General features: G+C 38.1%; 2 protein-coding genes across 2 annotated transcripts; one reads left to right on the top strand and one right to left on the bottom strand.

Moving 5' to 3' along the window:
• Positions 1–527: 527 nt before the first annotated feature.
• On the bottom strand, positions 528–3,784 carry LOC137975521 (uncharacterized). The gene is made up of 5 exons (XM_068822632.1): positions 3,715–3,784; positions 3,206–3,631; positions 1,955–2,239; positions 1,551–1,596; positions 528–1,347 (listed from the first exon to the last, which is right to left on the bottom strand). The coding sequence occupies exons 1-5, from the start codon at positions 3,782–3,784 to the stop codon at positions 585–587; spliced, it is 1,590 nt and encodes a 529-aa protein (XP_068678733.1). The 3' UTR covers positions 528–584.
• A 290-nt stretch (positions 3,785–4,074) lies between these two features.
• On the top strand, positions 4,075–18,720 carry LOC137975519 (uncharacterized). The gene is made up of 20 exons (XM_068822630.1): positions 4,075–4,361; positions 5,873–6,084; positions 6,801–6,839; positions 7,548–7,586; positions 8,049–8,096; positions 8,208–8,302; positions 9,313–9,407; positions 10,107–10,201; positions 10,508–10,612; positions 10,931–11,006; positions 12,069–12,150; positions 12,413–12,469; positions 12,762–12,803; positions 12,961–13,086; positions 13,448–13,585; positions 13,778–13,813; positions 16,100–16,160; positions 16,853–16,954; positions 17,716–17,756; positions 18,625–18,720. The coding sequence occupies exons 1-20, from the start codon at positions 4,075–4,077 to the stop codon at positions 18,718–18,720; spliced, it is 1,872 nt and encodes a 623-aa protein (XP_068678731.1).
• The last annotated feature ends 570 nt before the right edge of the window (positions 18,721–19,290 follow it).

The raw sequence follows: 19,290 nt of genomic DNA, 5'->3' as shown, positions 1-19,290 counted from the left end.
TATATCCATTTTGCAGGGAAATTTGCCGACCGAAAAAGAGTTGCTATATTGCGGAGCAATAAACTGTGACCGACAACCTAACATCCTTTTTTATGAGCAACATGCACAAATTTACAGCAAGAGGAATTCTCTGCTATAGATTAAAAACCGCAGCCAGCTTAACTGCTGAAAACACCGCCGAATGCTAACAAAATTGGCATGGTATTCAGTAGTTACTCCCCCCAGCCAGAAGGGTTTAACTTTATTGACAATCACAAGCACATAACAAATTACCATGTGCGACGACGAAACATCACTTAAGGGGAAAAAGGTTATTTCATAAATGCAATAATCTTTGCAAGTTAAAATCATCATAAGTCAAGATAATTACAGCGGATTTAATACATATACACAAAGGCTTGACGTTTTTAAAGTTTAAATTTTAATCTTAATGATCAGCAACTGTTTTCATGATTACCCCAGTTTCCTTAGTCCCTTCCCCTCCCCCCCCCCCCATTCTAATAGGAACCCGATTAAAACAAAAAAAACCTTCGAGGGAAACTTGGGATTTGGTCGAATAGTCTACAGTAACCTTGCTTTAACATCTATGGACTGTGGTGTCTGTTGATGATATCCCTTGCTTGAATGTACATCGAGATTCCATGGTTTCCATCATGACTATGGGGATCTACTAATCTTTGTAGCTCAACTAAACATTCGCCGGAAAGCGATACCGCATTGACTGGGACCACTACCTCGTTTCTCTCTGGTAATATGGCGTCGGCTATTTCTGGTTCAGAGACCCCATAATTTTCGGCAACTATGTTTTCCTCGAAGAAATCTCTGACTGCACTGTGGTTGGAACCAAACATACGTAACATGCCAAGAATGTAGAGCTGGTTAGGGGTTTTCTGGTTCTCTGTGGATAATTTGTGGTTGTTCCAAGATGCTTTAAAATTCCTCAAACTGTTATTTATTCTTGGAATGAATACAAGGTGCAGTGCAGCAAGGTCTATTTCGCTAGTAGCATCAAGAAGAGCTTGGTTTTCTAAAAAATAAAAAAGACGCCTAAAGTATTCTGTGACCATTTTTCGCATATCTCTCCAAAGTCTCTCTATCCGCTGGTTGTGCACGGAACTTCCTTGTAAAACGCTACCTCGACCCTCTCCTCTTCTCTGCAACATCAGCCGCTTAACCTCCCCGTTTTCTACACCTTTATCGATCCGTATCCTTGACGGCCAACAAAACTCTTCCGTTGCAGAAACGAAAAGACTTGCCACAGTCGCTGCTCTGTTGTTATCTGAACATTTAAGGTAGACAACCAGCCTCGAATAGCCATCGATACCTCCGTGAACAACCAAACGCCACCTGTAAAATGACAGTATTGTGATGGTTATGACTTTTACAACTTACCAGCGCCTGAACCGTAGATTTAATCGGTGGCTTTGTACACTTACATTTTCTCGCAAAGAAGTCAGTTAAAAAAATTGGTAGACGTTGCGCTGGGCGCTGCGTGATAGGATGGGTTTCCCGTGCTGCCAGAAAAAGTAACTTAACTTACATTACCTTACCTTATCAGTTTGTGGTTGCCATCTAAATGCCAAAGACTGTTCGGGGCTGAAGATGGAAGGGTTTAAAAACTTCTGATCAGTTTATGCGTAAAAAATTGATAGGGATATTTAAAGAATCGGGGACAATCGTTATGATAAGCTTCCTACTCGGAGAAAAAAAGTTCTCCGAGTAGATTAGAAAACCATCAAACCCAAATTAGACGCCAAGTCGTGCACATACTGGTGAAAGACGAAAGCTGTGCCTATAAAGCGCTCAAGCGGCCCTAAATTGGGTTGCACCTAAAATGTCACCACTAAAAATATTGACATGAATAGCATGGGTTATCAATGTTGCATTTTAGGAATAACGGGGTTGAGAATAAATATTCCATTGATAGATTTTACTTAAATAAGACTGCGGCTACCTGGAACGGAATAAGTCACCCTGGGCGTAAGGTTGCGCCACCTCAAGTTTGCACCAACTGGGTCCACGGAAATGAGCGCGTCGGATATATCAGACCGTGATGCATACAAATTTCTAGCTGCTAATTCCCCTTCGATCATGATTATTCCTGCATCCATTGATCTGCTCTTTATTTCTTCGACAACTTCCCGCAATTCAGCCGAAGTCAAAGTCCTTCTTCCCCGCTGGTGCTGCCTTCCCATACTAAAGTAAACCCTCCTACGCCAAATAGTAGAAATCGACACACCTAGAGATAAACGAATACAATTATAATATCATTTTGTTTATCAAATAATTCTGCACAGGATAAAGATGTCAAGTCCTTCTTGTTCTAGGGACTTGACTAGGTTTAGTGATGTGGTACCGTTATGACGCCTAAGAATGATAAAACATGACGAAAACCAGGAATAAAATTAGTCACGATAATTTTTTTTCTCCAAATTTTCACAGAAACTTTGACGTTTTCCCTGTTTTTGAAGTGTTCAAAAACACTTCAAAAACTTCAATTAAAAAAAAAAAACTTCATTTCAAAACGTTTGGACCGTTAAGCACAGCTTCACTTCAGTCTGCGCGACGTTGATTTCATTTTGACACCCGCCTGGGTTTTGAGAATCTTGACAATTTGTCACGAATATCGTGGCCGGTATCGACAGAAAACGCCTACCAACTTGGTAACTTGTATACAAATTGATAGAGCACAAGCAAACTTGAAAAAAATCAACGCAAAGTTAATTAATGGCACCCGAACATAATGAGAGGCGTACAAACCTTAAAACTTGCATACAAATCATTTAATGACGAACACTGATACACGGACATAAAAAAAAAAAGTAATAGGCAAAGCTTACAAACTTAAAGGGAAGCTAACAAATACAATAAACTGCTCGAAAACGTAAGAAAATGACTAATACTTTCATAATATTGAAACAAAGTGTATTTCTTTCAGTTTTTAGGGCTGTAACCATTTGAAAAGGTATTGAACTTGCTTATATTGTTAAGGGAGAAACAATTTTCGTATATTTGTTTCAAGTTTGTTAAAGTATCACCCATTTTATTAAGTAAACGAGGGGCTTCTCGTGTCGGACAGTATTCTGCTAAGTTTGTAGGCTCTGCCTTTTACACAACTTGAATGCATGTTGTCAAGATTGCACACGTTTCATGTCTTACAAGTACATACTATGCTCATTAGTCATTAGTGCACTGCATGGATTACCGAGAGCTTTTGCGATATCCATCCACGACAAAGCGTATGCGCGCATAACTTCCAGTTGTTCCTTGGTGATTATATATGAAGGTCTGCCAATGCTCCTCGTGGCTGATAATGGTGCCCTGTAGCAGAGGTGTTCCGCTAGGAAAGGAATTAAACAACTGTATTGTTCAATCATCCGACCAAGTATGCCTTCCAAACTAAGAAGGTTTGTTACCAGCATCTGTAACGTTGGTTCTGAACAAGGCCTTGATGTTTCTAAAGTCCAGTGGATTCGCCTGAGATGTTGTATGGCTGCTTCCAGTTTGATTTTAAGCCCCGACAAGCGTTCATTACTTACATTCGGGTCCTCTATGGAATTTTTGGCGAGAAAGTAGAGATCGTGTACCTCGTTGACAAATACTTCAACTGTTTGGGGGTCAAGCGCGACATCTGAAAAACAATTTTTTTTTGTATCGAAGTTAAAAATGACATGGCTACCATGAGCTAGGGGTTCTATTTATATTTTGGGTTACCTGTGTCGGCTTGCGAGAAAACAATTAGCAACACAATAATCGCGGACACGGACCCTTCCATAAAAGGCATCTGAATAAGATTAAGTGAAAGTTTCTTTTCCTATTTCGTCTAATGGTTTCTTTCTATAGCTTTAAACCTGTAAACGGGCTATAACAGCAGCTTTGGATCGCGCTTTAGGTGACCTTTGATGCGATACCATATGGTTTCATTGTATTTGATTGGTTTTGTAGTTTCCTCTTCAGCACATGACGTGGGTCTTTTGTCCTTTATGCTATTTGATACCGGAAACCTCTGCCAGGTTGCACTGAGGATTTTTTTGTGAGATGTCCGAAGAATTATTTAGTAGCTTAAGTTCAACCATGTCTTCTGTTTTGCAATCGATTGATCTCGAACAGGAAAGGTTAACAAGTCGACCAAATGCTGTTGGTCCTTTGTTCAACAGCTCGTCCCCAGAAACGACGAGCCGAATTACAACCAGGAATGCGGGTGCCAAGCCCACAAGGACATTTGTGTGGCTTGGCCAAAACGTAACAAATGTGGATTTATCGTCATTAAATGGTAAACGCGTTAAGTTTTCAAAAGGGATGGCTTCGGACGCAATTTTAACGTTGCTGAAGAGAGAAATACCGCAGATCGGGTCAACCAGGTAAGCTTAGCCTACATTTAATTGAGAAAAAGGTTACCGACTTGATGCTTTGGTGTTAGAAGATTCGTCCCAATATTATGAAGGAAAGCTTTAATGTAACATGCACAAAGCAGCAAAGTGAAAAATATCATATCAAAATTAAAAAGTATTCGTTTTTTAATTTTGTTTTCCAGAACACGTTGTCGTTTTTAATCTCCCGAGTAGTGAAACAATACATCAATTCAGAAATGATCGACATTTTTGGCAGACATTGCTCTGCTATGATGAGAGTTTCAAGTTAACACTTCATTGTTATGTTTCGTAATCCTTGTGGCTGTTCTTAGGGGGGATTGAATAATTCCAATTTAACAACTTGAGTTGTAATAAAAAGGTGGGCTATTTTCTTAAATGGAAAATCCTCAAGTAGGAGAAATCTCGTTTTCCCACTAACGATAGGAATCTTTTATGATCAAATTCCAACAGAAAGGAGGGGAGTGGCAAACATGGTCTTTGACTCGTCAGCCCGACGTTCTCTCGGACCTTGAACACAAGAAAACCCCTCTTGCGCCTAGAATAAAGAGCCCGAGTAAGCGTCTAAAATATAGCGCAGAGCCCGCTTCACCATAAATGCTTTTAAACGTGCGGTTTCAGGTCGTTTCAGGGGCCGTTATCGACCTGGAATGTTACTCGCTCTTTGTAATATTCCTTAAACAGGTCTATCGAAATGCGGGCTGCATGTGCAGCACTATTACTTTTTCCTTCCTTAACCAATGATAATGAAACCCCAAAGAGTTGATACCAAAGTAGTGTCAACACTAGTGTTACACTGTGTTTCTCTCAAGCGTGACAGCAACCAATTGCTCTGAATGGCGTTGTCGCTGGCGTAGCCATCATCTTTGCTAAAACAACCTCATATTCGCTAAGTTGTATTTCCTGCCGCTAAATTCCATTCGCTGGCGCAAATTTCTGTTCGTTGTCACCAATACGAATTCGGGAATATAGCCTGAATTTTCAGCCGCCTCCTCCGCCCTCTGGCTGGAGAGTTTTAGCAACTACAATGCAATTACGACGTCTAGAGGATGTCCCAAAATGGCAAGAAAATATTAACCAAAACTTTCGTTCCCAGGCCATCCCGGTATCACAGCCCGAAGTTATTGCTGGGCAGTCGTCAGCTTCACTGTTGGTTTTCCGTGTTTTAAATGAAGTTGAGCCACTTAGGGAAGTACTTCCCCACTTCCCTAAGTGGCTCAACTTCATTTAAAACACGGAAAACCAACAGTGAAGCTGAAAAAAGTAGAAAAAGCGTAACAACTGTTTTACATGATTGCCGGGTGGGAACAGATACCTGCTTGATTAGAGTGAAGATATAGTTGACGTCATATTGTCATTGATGTGCCAGAGCCTCACTGGCTGTCAAAACAGAGGGTCTTTTGTTCCTGTGGTTGGCCCATTTGAATAACAAAAGCAATGTTTGTAAACAGATGTTATCCCTATAGGTTTGATTTATACATCTCATGTATTCATTTTGACAGCACAATCAGCTTCTATAAGTCAAAGAGTGCAGGGAATCATGCCCTCTTCTATGTTGGCTCCTCTCTATCTGGGAATGAGATAGTTTCAAACTACAAATACAGTACAACCAGAGTTTTCTTAGCAAGAGGACAGGAACCTCCTGAGAATGATGATGTCATTGAAGAACCTGTTACTGTGGTCAGCTCAAATGTCCATCAAATCAGAGCTACTGGTATGTAATTTTCCAGCTTGTGCAAAGAGGCAGACGTTATAACAGATATAAGCAGAGGTTGCATATCATGCATTAGATTACAGAAGTGAAAGGGTCCAGCAGGGTGTCGGTTGTTTAATTTCACACTTAATAATAATAATAATAATAATAATAATAATAATAATAATAATAATAATAATAATAATAATAATAATAATAATAATAATAATAATCACTATATTTAAGTCTCAAGGTTATTTAGCAGAGCACAAGTGCTCTACTGATTGGGGAGAGTACAAACCAAATCAAATGTTGGATTTTTGAGGACAGGGGAAAACCAGAGTACACAGGGAGAAACCTCTCACAGCAGCGTACAGAACCAAGAAACTCAATCCACATATGGCAGCGAACCTGATAACTGAACCTGGGCGGGATTCATGGAAGGCACCACTGCACCAGCCCTGCTCTCGTTAAGGGCTTTCATACTACATGTACAAAAGAGTTAAAGAAATAATATAAACCTGCATAAAGTGAAACAGTTGAAACATCGCTGAAAAATGGCTAAACCTTCCATACGATAATTCCAGGTAAATTGAGAGAACCACATTATTCTAATAAGGGCTACAAAAGAGAGCTTCCTAACCCCAACTGGGATCCTACCCAGAGTGGAACTTCCGATAAAGGTGTTTCAGACTACTGAAACATGTTGACATTGTACCTTCATCTTTGTTTTGTAGATCGTTTGATTACTGATGACAGCAAAAAATGCATCAAAGGTATTTAATATATGTATGCACTATGCCCCCTGAATAAAGCTAAAACTTGGCTATCAATGCCACAACCTGTTTGCGAGGTAAAATACACTGACAACAGCAATGGGGGAAAATTGGGCCTTGTCCAACAAAGCCGTTGCAAAGGCGAGGGCAAGAAATTGCCAATACTCATGATACTTAATAGGATAATGGTTACTTTTAAAGTAAATGTGTAAACTGCAACAGCATTGGCTATTTTTTCATTAAAAACAATGCCAAAGCCGAGCAATAATACAAAATGCCAATAGTTGTTATACCCAAGGAGGTGATTGGGGTGGTGTTGGGCAAAATTTTGCAACAACCAAGGTACAACTCAAACGCAATCTGTTTCCAAAACTGTTTGTACGCCATGTACGCACCATGCAAGTGTGATCAATTCAAATCTTGGATGAGGGGCAGCATAATTCAACATTGGCTGGATTGGCTGACCCAGATGTCTTGACCCAATCTCCTCTCGGTTAAGACAACACAAGATTGCTGCGAGGAAAAGTCATAACAATTTTCATTCAAGAAGCAAATAAATTCCTATATTACCTAGTGTTACGATTCACATATGAACTGAAAATGAGGGTTTCTTGAGATTAGTGTTGATTCAATCCTTAACGCTACAACTGTAATGGTCAGAGTTCATGTATGCACCTCTCTCATGAGTTTAATTTTGGTCCCATCTAGGGCATTTTGGACCACAGTATCATGAGGCAGGCACAACAGGTACTGACAGACTGGATTGTAAATTGGTTAAGTCAATATCAGTGGAGTTGAATGTTTATCTGTAAATGCCAAAAGCCTAGTAAAAACAAAATTCTACCTAAAGCGACTGTCAGTGTTGGAGGCAGACTAAGTTAAAAAAAATCAATGGCTATTTACAACCATTATTAAGTAATAACAAACCGAAACACATGACCTTGAAGCATTTAATGTAATACAACTCTCCTTGGAATAAAGCAGGGGATTTTTGGACACCAATTTTATGGCCAAATATGGACAAAGTGAAGCTGCATATGTGCAGGAAAATGCGAGCTTTGTTAGATATAAGTAATGAAATTTTTAAATTTAAAAAACCCAAGCCCTGAACCAGAGTCAAACGTTTCAAGGTCATGAGCTTCTCATAATATAATAAGCGGGTATTGTAGATATCTCTTACATTTTGTTTTTATTGGTTTAATTTTGCAGTTGGTTTAATCACAGTGGACAACTGTGATGATGGGCTATATTACCCAGGTAATTCCATAAAAGGGCTTTTCTCTATCTTTCAATGAGTTTAATTAGTTACTTATTTTAGTATCTAAACGTAATCACCACATGCAAAATAACATATTTCATTTTCTTTAGGATTGTTGCATACATCACAAATGCAGCCAATAAATGCAGCAATGAGACATGCAAACGTAACTGGTTTACCCTTTGTTGGCATATCCTTTGAATGTGTAAGTCAAGTGTGATTTCGTTTAAAGGTAAACTCACTTTATAATCAGGCTGAGATTTTGTTAAAATCCATGCCTTGTACCAACCCAACCACCCAATTTGAATGGGTGTTTTTGTGATCACTGGGAGAGAGGGGCTTGGGAATAGGGATTTTAAACCCAGTATTTTTTAAATTGTTAGTTAAGAAAGACTTCAAATTCCTAGTTCTCCAATAATTTTGTTTGATAATTACCAAGGCACATTTCTTTAATAACCTATAATAAACATGCTTGTAGAATTATACTTATTTATCACTAACTGTTACATTTGATGAATTTTGACTCCACTATTCAATCAGACACAACACGACTAAGTCAATCACAACACAACTGTGTAGATACATGGGCATGTAGGACAGCAAGCGCCACAAACCGGTTTATTTTGCTTACCATATGCATACAAACTCCGCTCTAGCATAACAATACGTAAGCATACTTAATGGTACTGACCTCCTAAAAGCTTGTTAAAGGAAAAGTACACTGGGCACCTGCCGGATACGAAAACCCAAAACCCTTCGGGAATGAGGGAACGTATTCTCCAAACCCTATGCAAGTGCCACTACCCTATGGAGGCTAAGGGGAAAATTTAACAAAAAAGTAGGTGAAGAAAGCTGAACCTAGACTGATTCAAATCCCTAACGGATCACTATTTGTACAACAAATTACCCATAATCCCCACCAGACAACCAGACCCAGTGCTCTGGTCTGTGCCGTCAAAATATCCATTTCTGCCAATTTCGCAGCCTACAACTGTCAGAAATAGCATTTTAAGCTGTCAAAATCTATGTACTCTGCCATTAATCAGTCAAAAACTATAATATACCCTTCCATTTACCATTAATTGACTCCCAGGAGTGAGACTTAACAGATTGTACTCTGTCTAATGCCAGGCATTTGAGGTGTCAATGGCTATATACCCCGAACCCTGATATCTCTTTTCAATAATTATTGTAACTATAATAATCCCGTTTTAGCTTTGTCAGCACATCAATAAGGGGCCACGAATTGGTTTAGTGTTCATCACTAATCAAGCAAGCTTTTTAACTGTAGAGGAAAGTGAGATGTTAAGGTGAGTTTTCAAATGAACCCAGTCTGTTAATTGGCCAAAGATGATAATGTTCTAATTTGATATATGTTATGTGTTAAAATAAAACAATATTTTATTCCATCATTGGAAGTACATCTATACAGACGGCCAAGTCTGTTAGTTTAAACTTGAGGATGTTTGCCATTGCTACTGCGCATTTTTTCGCACATGTCACGCACACGTCATGCATCCGACGCAGACCACGAAAGTAAACACGATGCTAAAGGCGCAAACATTTCCACAAGAATGGAACGTGAAAGCTTGTGGCATCATGGGATAGTTGTGGGCTCTCGTGCGACCGAAGTTTTCTTTCTTAGACTAATATGTATCGTTTTTCAAGGTCTATTTCACCTCAGAAAAAGACATCAGCTGCAAAGGTTAATTTAGTTATATTAGTTATGTTGAATTGAGTATGCATGTTTACCTGATCTAAATTTCCCTAATGTAGCTTTTCTATGGCTTACAGTCGTAAGACAAGATCATCTTAAAGTAACGCAATCTTCAAAAAAGTGCACCTCATGATCTCGAAAAGGAGCACGGTGACCCCCCATTTTTTTTTTTTCTTGCCTTTTTGCCAAAAGTAGATCATTACCTTTCTGCGTGAAAAGTTTAAAAACAATCTGTACGTGGGAACATTTCGGGCACGAACGTCCTTAACTTCATATATTGTTTTTGTTTTAGAGACCTTTGTAACTACTATGTGTCACAAAGAATGGCAAGTGATGCGGATCCTTTAGTTTGGATTTCTAGCAAAGACAGTGTTGAAGGAATGATGGGTAGGGCTGTGAGAATGGCCTTAAGTTTTAAATACATAGTGGATTTTTGTAAAAACACTTGGAAAGTATCAAGTATAATTATTGAAGCTATGAATAATGAAGTGAATTTTGCCAAGACATTTTCTAAAATAGACATGGGGCAATATTACTGCACAGAATTAATGTGGCTACAAGTTCCCTAAATGATAATTTAATCCACACTATTGCTGGAGTCACATTATTTTCCTTTGAAATACCTCACCTTTGTTAACTGTGACAGTAGATCTATACAGTTTTGTTTTAAATCTAAATTTCTTTCATCTGCAGCACTACAAGATTTAGGGGGACAAAGTCTTCGGTTACCCCAGTTGATGATTTGTACCCCTTCACTTCGCAGTTTACGAGTACCAATGACTGTGGAGAAATTTACAGGTACATGTAACAATATACATGTAGTTAACATTAGGTTACAATAATATCAAGGGTATAGAGTTTTAACCTTCGAGCACTTAAGTAATTAATTTAATTGCGAGCCAGGATTTTTAACCTGTAAAATTTCATTTATTATTAACTTACCGTCAAGCTTGAAGGTCCTTATATTATTGCCTTATACTCTATAAAGGTATTGTGCCCTTGAATTGAGATTCCTGCTTTTCAACCCCCAACCCCAGTTCTCTGAATACCCCCCCCCCCCTTCCTTTCTTTGAATATACCAATAATAATTGCAGACAAAAATTTCATTTCTTAAAGGTGTATTTCCTGCATGTGAGTTTAGTGATGCCATTGAAAAAGCCATGGAAGCAATACAAGTAGTGATGATAAACAGGTGAGATGAATGCACACCTTTGTGACACCATTGAATTAGCCAACAGCTATTTAAAGTGTCCTTTCCAATGATTTCTAAATTAGGGATTCACTAAAATTAATATCTCAACATGAATCACCCTTGAAAGGGGCCACTGCATAACAAAATTATTATTTTAACGTTTAGATGCTTATCATCACAGTTATTAATTAACGTTACTTGAGCAGTATCAAAAGGGAAGCCTGATAAATTACAGGCTTGAATGCGATTTGAACCCTGACCTCTGTGCTACCGGTGCAATATATAATATAGTGCTCTACCAGTTGAGCTATCATGACATTTGGGAGCTGGTCATTTTGTGAGTTCATAGTGAGCCTGCAGACGCTATAGATATTATGAAAGTTAATATACATGTATGAAAGCCATGCATGTAAAACTATGCATTTGAACTGCAGATATAATTAAGTTGAGATGCTGGTCATCGCAGTTATTAATTAATTAACGCTAATTATGATATTTCACGTGTTAACTTTTGTCACATTTTTAAAACTACAATCATGGACAAAAGTGTTGAGAAGGTAGCTTCATTTTAAAAATAATCCCCCTCCCCCTTTATCTATGTTGGATTTTCCAGGGAAATAAATGGTGACTTTCTTACCTGAAGAACCAAACATTGAATATGGGGGAGGGGGGCCACAAGAGCATGGTATTTCCCAAATACTTCAGCTAATAGTTAGAAAAATCGAATTAGGTGTGAAGTGAATTGATCCCCGCAACCTTCCCAACAACATTTGGTAGCAATGACTTTTCAGTATCAGTTGGCAGGATCTTTAAACAATAAAAGAATTGAAGGTTTGCAGAATTCTAATATGGAAGGCAAAATATTAATCAATTTAAGCAATCATTAACATAAAGATAGCATTAACATTCCTTGTGATCTATACACACTTTCCACACCTCCCATCTGTATAGGGGATTGCTGTTGCATTAATCTTACAACTTTAAGTAACTCTTTGGATTTGGAAGCAAGCAATTAATTTGAGAAGTCAGGTACATTAAGTAACTTCTGTCTTACCATTATAGAACAACAAAAGTACAAGAAGTGGCCTTAAAGAAAAAACAGGATGAGGAGTATATCCTATCAGCAAGATGTGATGCCTCAAAGGTAATTAATGTGGTGATTATTCATTAAGATGCACTATGCATAGATTAGTTTTATGTATCTTTCAGTAAATTACACTGTGTTGTTTGTCTGCTCCCTTTCGCTACATATATTAGATTGCCATGCCCATCCATTATTGAACGTGGATATTACACTTTTTGTTATTAATCTGCATTACTAAATTAAGGCTGGTTTCACCATTGTATTAGTTTAGTGTCTTAAAATAATATGTTATTTTTGATTGAGTCTGCCTTCACTCATTTAGCAGTGCAGAGCAGGAACAAACAAAGTCAGTGAAAGTATCACCACAAGTGAGATTGAGGTAACATTAAATGATTCTCTCAAGTGTTCAATATCAGGAGGAGAACCCCACCCCCTCAAAGATTAAAGACAGCTAAAATTTCACAGTATCGCTCATGTTCAAGTCAGGCACACCATCCCATTATACTCATCACAGCAAAGTCAACAATTTAATGTAACATTGTTTAGCGATACATTGTTTTGCAAATGCCTGCTGTGTTCTTTACAATAATCAGTACATTGCTCATACCTTACAACATAAAATGTTTGCAAGTGGTCCCTGTTAAAAATGTTAATATATTTATTCCATCCAGCAGGTGCAAGAATTACCAGCAGTTAGTTCTCCAAGAGATGATGTGAGTTACAGTGCACTAAAATTAATGTTATGTTTACAGTATGAGCAACAGTGTTGTATAGCAGTTCTAAATAATTAGGGAGTTTAAGCAAGCAACTTGCAGTTTACACCCTCCATAATATCTAATTTAACTTTCTGTTAAAATGGTGCCTTTGCAGATCAATAAAGTGAGACTTGTGAGAGCAAGAAGAGTGCTTCCAGAAGACACAGAAGGTGTGCTGATTAAGGTCCACACACCCATCGGTTTGTTGGAGAGAAGATTCAGGAGGAATGGGTTCTATCAGGTGATGAAGTGAATACTTAGTGAAGGATAATTTAACAATATATTAACCACGACCACAGTAATAAGTGAATAACTTTTGCGTCATTTGTAAAATCGCAGCTAAATTTCAACCATAAAATAGTCTCCATAAGCCTCAAACATTGTTGTTGCATCTTGTATTCAAAAAAAGAAAGGGGATTATTAAAAACCTAAGATGAAAAAAAAAGTGCTTTCTTCAGATTAAGGCCATGGTTTCTGAGGCATAATGCATCTACACATACAACCCCGCATTGTATCCTTGTATGAACTGTCATATTTTAACTTGAAATATCCTTAGTTTCTTAATCCTACTATAATTATTACCCAAATGGTCTATTTTACAGGAAGTGTATGACTGGTTGGGCAGTCATAAAGATCTTCCACTGTACTTTGTTATTGGTTGTCAAAAGCAAAGTGGATTGGAGATCTATTATCCCCGAGACAGTGTCCAAGGTGGAGAAGTTCTCAAACTCATAGAAAAGGTACTTAAAAAAATAATGATTTATCATTTCCATTATCAAACAAGAATAATAATATTATTTCCATTATCAAACAAGAATAATATTATTTGTTATTAACAGCCAAGAAATCATAATAATGTTATTTCATTATACTCAGTCTAATAATCATGAATGAGATTATTAATTTTGTTGTTGTTGTTGTTGTTTTCACAGGACGGAGAAGTAAAGAACATAATGACTCATACAGAAGTAAGTGCAAGTGGGGTGGACCATTTCTGTATGGAGGGTATATGGACCTGGGAAAGTCACTGTTTCTGCAAGATTTGTTCTTCGTTTAATTACGGCATTAAATTTAACCACCTTGAGGCAGTGGTGCATGTTTGATCAAAGAAATTGCTAAAGGTATCCTAATTTCTGATTTTTGCCACTCCAAAATTCCTACATGTATGGAACTGGTCCATCCCTTAGTGCTTACAGGTGGAGGCTAAACGGTAATAATAATGATAATAATGATCCTAATCCTAATCAGAATCATAATCAATAATAAATATAATAATAATAACAATATTATTGTTATTATTATTATTATTATTAGTAGTAGTAGTAGTAGTAGTAGTAGTAGTATAGGGTAACATACTTAGAAACCATAAAATTCCAAAGCAAGAATTGAAATTATAACAGAATCATAAGTGCATAAGTACATCATTACTGATTAAGTACAATCATGGTTGTGTAGTACACACTGCATAACTATACATTGTAAGTAAAACATACTGGCAGAGCATTTCCTGTTACAATGAATGTGAGAAATATTGTTTCAGGAGTGGTTGATCTGTCTGAGCGAGAAAGGAGTCTGATAGTCTAAGCAATGTGGTAGGGGTGCAGACACAGGAATTGGATTTGGGTTTTGGATGGGGAAAAGCTAGGGCAAAATGAATTGGCATATAGGGCTTTACAGGCAAAGACCAGGTATGAAGTTGATGGACTTGGAGTAAAGTGGCCTTACGGTTGGTAGAATTGGACAATTAGATTCAATTTCTGTTTCTATTAGGTCTGTAAATTATCATGATAAAGTTTGGGAAACCACTTGCATTCCACGTACATCTAGAGAAGTTCAGCCATGGGAGCACACCTGAAACTTTCGGTATCAAGTGTTAGAGGCAGAAGGTGAGTGCATTCACCTGGAGCTTCTGATATCTTATGCTGAGGTGGAAGGTGGGCTCCTCGTCTGTAGCCATTACACACAATGGTTCACACCTGAAACTTTCGGTATCAAGTGTTAGAGGCGGAAGGTGAGTGCATTCACCTGGAGCTTCTGATATCTTATGCTGAGGTGGAAGGTGGGCTCCTCGTCTGTAGCCATTACACACAATGGTTCACACCTGGAACTTTTGGTATCAAGTGTTAGAGGCGGAAGGTGAATGAACTCACCTGGAGCTTCTGATATCTTATACTGAGGTGGAAGGTGGGTTCCTCTGAAGCCATTACACATAATGGGATCACACCTGGAACTTTCAGTATTCAGTGTTAGAGGCGGAAGGTGAATGCACTCACCTGGAGCTTCTGATATTTTATGCTGTGGTGGAAGGTGGGTTCCTCTGCAGCACGTACGCACAATGGGTTCACACCTGGAACTTTTGGTATCAAGTGTTAGAGGTGGAAGGTGAATGCACTCACCTGGAGCTTCTGATATCTTATGCCATGGTGGAAGGTGGGTTCCTCTTCAGCTAGTACACACAATGGGTGCACACCTGGAACTTTTGATATCAAGTGTTAGATGCGGAAGGTGTGCACACACCTGGAGCTTCTGATATCTTGTGCTAAGGTGGAAGGTGGGTTCCCCATTGATAGTCACTACATACAATGGGCTCACACCTGGAACTTTCAGTATCAACTGTTAGAGGCGGAAGGTGTGCACACACCTGGAGCTTCTGATTTGTTGTGCTAAGGTGGAAGGTGGGTTCCCCATTGATAGTCACTACATACAATGGGCTCACACCTGGAACTTTCAGTATCAACTGTTAGAGGCGGAAGGTGTGCACACACCTGGAGCTTCTGATTTGTTGTGCTAAGGTGGAAGGTGGGTTCCCCATTGATAGTCACTACATACAATGGGCTCACACCTGGAACTTTCAGTATCAACTGTTAGAGGCGGAAGGTGTGCACACACCTGGAGCTTCTGATATGTTGTGCTAAGGTGGAAGGTGGGTTCCCTGTCGACAGTCACTACATACAATTGGTTCACCCACCTGGAACTTTGAGTATCAAGTATTAGAGGCCGAAGGTGTGTGCACACTTGGAGCTTCTGATATGTTGTACTGAGGTCAAAGGTGGGTTACCTTCTATCACAAGGATTTATTTCAAGTTTGGTGCTAGAATGCAAATGGTTACCTTTGGTTTATAAAATTAGCTTAATATCCTTAATTTGCCATATTCATTCATTTAAAAGTAACAATTGCTTAAAACAACAACTAATTGTCAATACAATCTCTTTTAGCCAATGATACTTCCCTCCTACTTTGCCTTTTTTTTCAGGTCACATTTTCTGGGACTTTCCCAGAATTGCCTGACCACAATTCAACTGTGGAATCTCCAGGTTGGTTTGCATAATACTTTTGTACAGTTTGTATTGGCAAGTGAAAGATGTTTAAGTAGTCTAGATCTAAAAGTTAAAAAGTTATCATTCAGTTCACTTGTGAATGTCCATCAGGATATTCACAAATGAATGGACATTATTTTTTTGTTGCTTCCTGAGCAACACAATAAAATTATATGCTGCAGTTAATTTAGAAAATGTTCAAAATGTGAAAATTTCACAACTCCAAGTGGCACATCGTCCTTTCATGTTATTTTATCCTCGTTTTGAGCATAAGCGTAAATATCTATAATTTTCGGGATTTTTGATGACTGCTAATAAAATTCTATGACTGCCAGAAAAAAACATTTACATATTCCATGGCTTTACCACCTTTTCCATGAACCCTGCATGAGGATATTAATAAACTGTTTTGTTGCTTCCTGGATAACTTATTAAGCTGTTGCAACAGGCAAAGACCAGGAAAAGAAAAAATAGTTTAGAGGGTAGGAGAGAGGAGAAGAACAAAAACCCTACAAAAAGTAACTAGTTCCATCACAGGTACCATAAACTCTCCGAAGTTACAATGTAGTTGTGAAAAGTGCTCAATACTGCAATATTCAAGGTGCGGAAATAAATTGACAATGAAATAAATCCTCAGCAAGGTACATTAATAAACAGGTTTGTTGCTTCCTGGATAACTTGTGCTACAGGTCTTGTCAAGGAAGGGATAAGATCAGAAAAAAAAAAACACAAGCAAGAAGGCACGGGACAGGATAAAAGCAAAAAGTGTACCAAAAGCAGTTCCATAAGAGGTAACAAAAACTCGATTGTTTGACTAACAACTAGTGTACAGTACTAATTGGTACTTGGTACATGTACTTGGTACTTGGTGTAAATCCACAAAGTACGACAAATCCAAAAATTCTCTTGATTTCAATATGGAATTTTTCCCTTATATGTATGTGGCCCCTGATCCAGACCAAAACGACCCAAACATGTACTTTTCCCCTGAGAAGAATAGCATTCACCTTCTATGGGATGCCCCTACATGAAATTTGAAGGGATCAAGGTTTGGGGACAACAGGAAAGACATGAAAAATGGCTGATTTTTATGTCAACAGTTCAATTCGTACATGAATTATCCATTCAATTAGAATTATAACAGGTGGTTGTAGACCAGTAATTCGTCAAGCAAAGAGAGGGGGGCTGTACATATCGCGGACTAGCATACCAGGGAGGCAGTGTGGTCTAGTTGTTAGGGAGTTGGGTTTTCATGCGATTGCCCAGGTTCAAATCCCGTTTGAGCTTCTTGTTTGAATTTTGTTTCCGGTTGTCCTGAATTCAACTCCAATATGCTTTGTAAATAGCCATCTGGTTACATCCTGCAAGTTAAGGTTCTTAATTAAGTGTCAATTGTTTCCTTCAGATTGTTAAAAGTGGGTTTTCTCTGATCTAGCTTGCTAGCCAAGTGAACTTCCGCTATGTGTATAAACAAAGCATTTACATTTATTACAATTTATTATTGTTTGAATGATCATATTGTTATTTGTCCTTTTTTTTTCCTGACTGGTAGGTGTCATGCAAAAAACAAAAATAAGAAACACAAAGCAAACGGTATGATTAAAATGATTACGATTGATTGTTATCCCTTGTATTTTGGACCATCATTATAAAAGACATTCAAAACTGTTTGGTGCTTTATTGGAACAGAGGTGGTCGAGGAAAAGAAAGAAAAAAGCGGGTAAGAGAGGAAAGAGCAGATTTGGAAAGCAGGGACACAAGAAGAGCTAAACAAATCAAACCCAATGTAGTGACAGTAAGAACATTACTTTATTAAACATTGCATACTTTATGTATATTTTGAATTCAAGTTAGATGATCCTCAGTTTTAAATAATAATGTACACAAGTGGAAAAACAAGTCCTCTATCGCTTTTACAAAATCTTTCTCAAAGATAATTCGACAAATGAAGGAAACAAATGAAGGAAAATTCTTGATTGAAACATATTTTTTTGATACACGCTCATTTTCCTACCAGGCAATCAAAGACGCATGTCCAACAACATATAACCAAGTAAAAATTCACGTGATGTCACAGCCGTGTTTCCATAACTCTCATCTACAAGTGAGAGTGCCACGTATAGAATGTATGGTACATACACCTTGCCCTAGTGACAACAAAGAGAAAGAAGAAAATACATAGGGTAATTGCATCTTTGAGTAAAACATGCATGTACAAGAACAAAACACAAAATGAAAAATGGCAATATGGCATGCAGACCTTCCACTGTTATAGTCAGAGGGGCCCTGTGCAGCAAAGATGGCTCCCCATGATCAGTGTACTATCTAGTTTCCCACCAAATGATTAATGTTGTCATAAATTGGGGTCAACGAAAATCTGAAGTGTTTAAGTTGAATGTAATTTAGACAAGCAACTACATTCTTCAAAAATAACTATTTGATGTCATGTTTGTCTTGTCAGCCCACAGATGTTGTGATGAGAAAGAAAGAAGACAGGAAGACAGGTAGGATACGTTTCCCCTTTAGGGCCTCCACTGGAAGTCCCTATGAAGTATAAGCTACTTTTTGCTTACCATGAAAGACATTTCACAACGACCAAAAATTATTTTCTTTGCTGAAACTATCTGTCCCTTTCCCCAAAGTTATTAAAGTTTTAGTTTAAAAATTGTTGATGTAACAAAAAAGTTTCCATTTAGCAAAAATCACAACAATATATGCACGTTACATCAAACTGGCAGCAGTGATGTACGTCAGAGACATTGCCACGGCAACGCTTCTCCCCAGTCCATCTTGGCAAAGAACATAACATCTTTAATATGGATCAATTAAGGCGGGTCAAACAATGTAACTTGAAACACAAGTAGTTACACCTGTTTATAAGCTGTGACGTAAATTCCCAAGCATCATTAATTTTGACAGCAACACACAAGTTTCTGGAAGAGAAGCTTTTTTTGTTGAATTAGTACTTTGTACGTAGACTATGGCAAAAGAAGAACATGCCACTGTATTGTCATTTCAGAAAGCCTTTCAAAAAAGGAAACAAAGACATAGTTTTACCTTCATAGGCAATTACAGTTAGCTTATGTCTACCATTTGATGTCTTGAAGAGAGGAAATGTGGCATTTAA

This window comes from Montipora foliosa, chromosome 11, assembly GCF_036669935.1.
Source record: "Montipora foliosa isolate CH-2021 chromosome 11, ASM3666993v2, whole genome shotgun sequence".
Classification (NCBI taxonomy): domain Eukaryota; kingdom Metazoa; phylum Cnidaria; class Anthozoa; order Scleractinia; family Acroporidae; genus Montipora; species Montipora foliosa.
This window is presented reverse-complemented; position numbering and strand designations above follow the sequence as displayed.

What these genes read in the sequence shown, in the direction of transcription:
- LOC137975521 (XM_068822632.1), bottom strand. Translation starts at nt 3,784, where the DNA reads ATGCCTTTTATGGAAGGGTCCGTGTCCGCGATTATTGTGTTGCTAATT. An exon ending in GGATATCGCAAAAGCTCTCG is followed by an intron (nt 2,240 to 3,205) that starts GTAATCCATGCA and finishes GTTTATCTCTAG; the next exon opens with GTGTGTCGATTTCTACTATT. An exon ending in GGTGACTTATTCCGTTCCAG is followed by an intron (nt 1,597 to 1,954) that starts GTAGCCGCAGTC and finishes TTCCATCTTCAG; the next exon opens with CCCCGAACAGTCTTTGGCAT.
- LOC137975519 (XM_068822630.1), top strand. Translation starts at nt 4,075, where the DNA reads ATGTCTTCTGTTTTGCAATCGATTGATCTCGAACAGGAAAGGTTAACA. An exon ending in CCATCAAATCAGAGCTACTG is followed by an intron (nt 6,085 to 6,800) that starts GTATGTAATTTT and finishes TTTGTTTTGTAG; the next exon opens with ATCGTTTGATTACTGATGAC. An exon ending in GAGGAAAGTGAGATGTTAAG is followed by an intron (nt 9,408 to 10,106) that starts GTGAGTTTTCAA and finishes TTTTTGTTTTAG; the next exon opens with AGACCTTTGTAACTACTATG.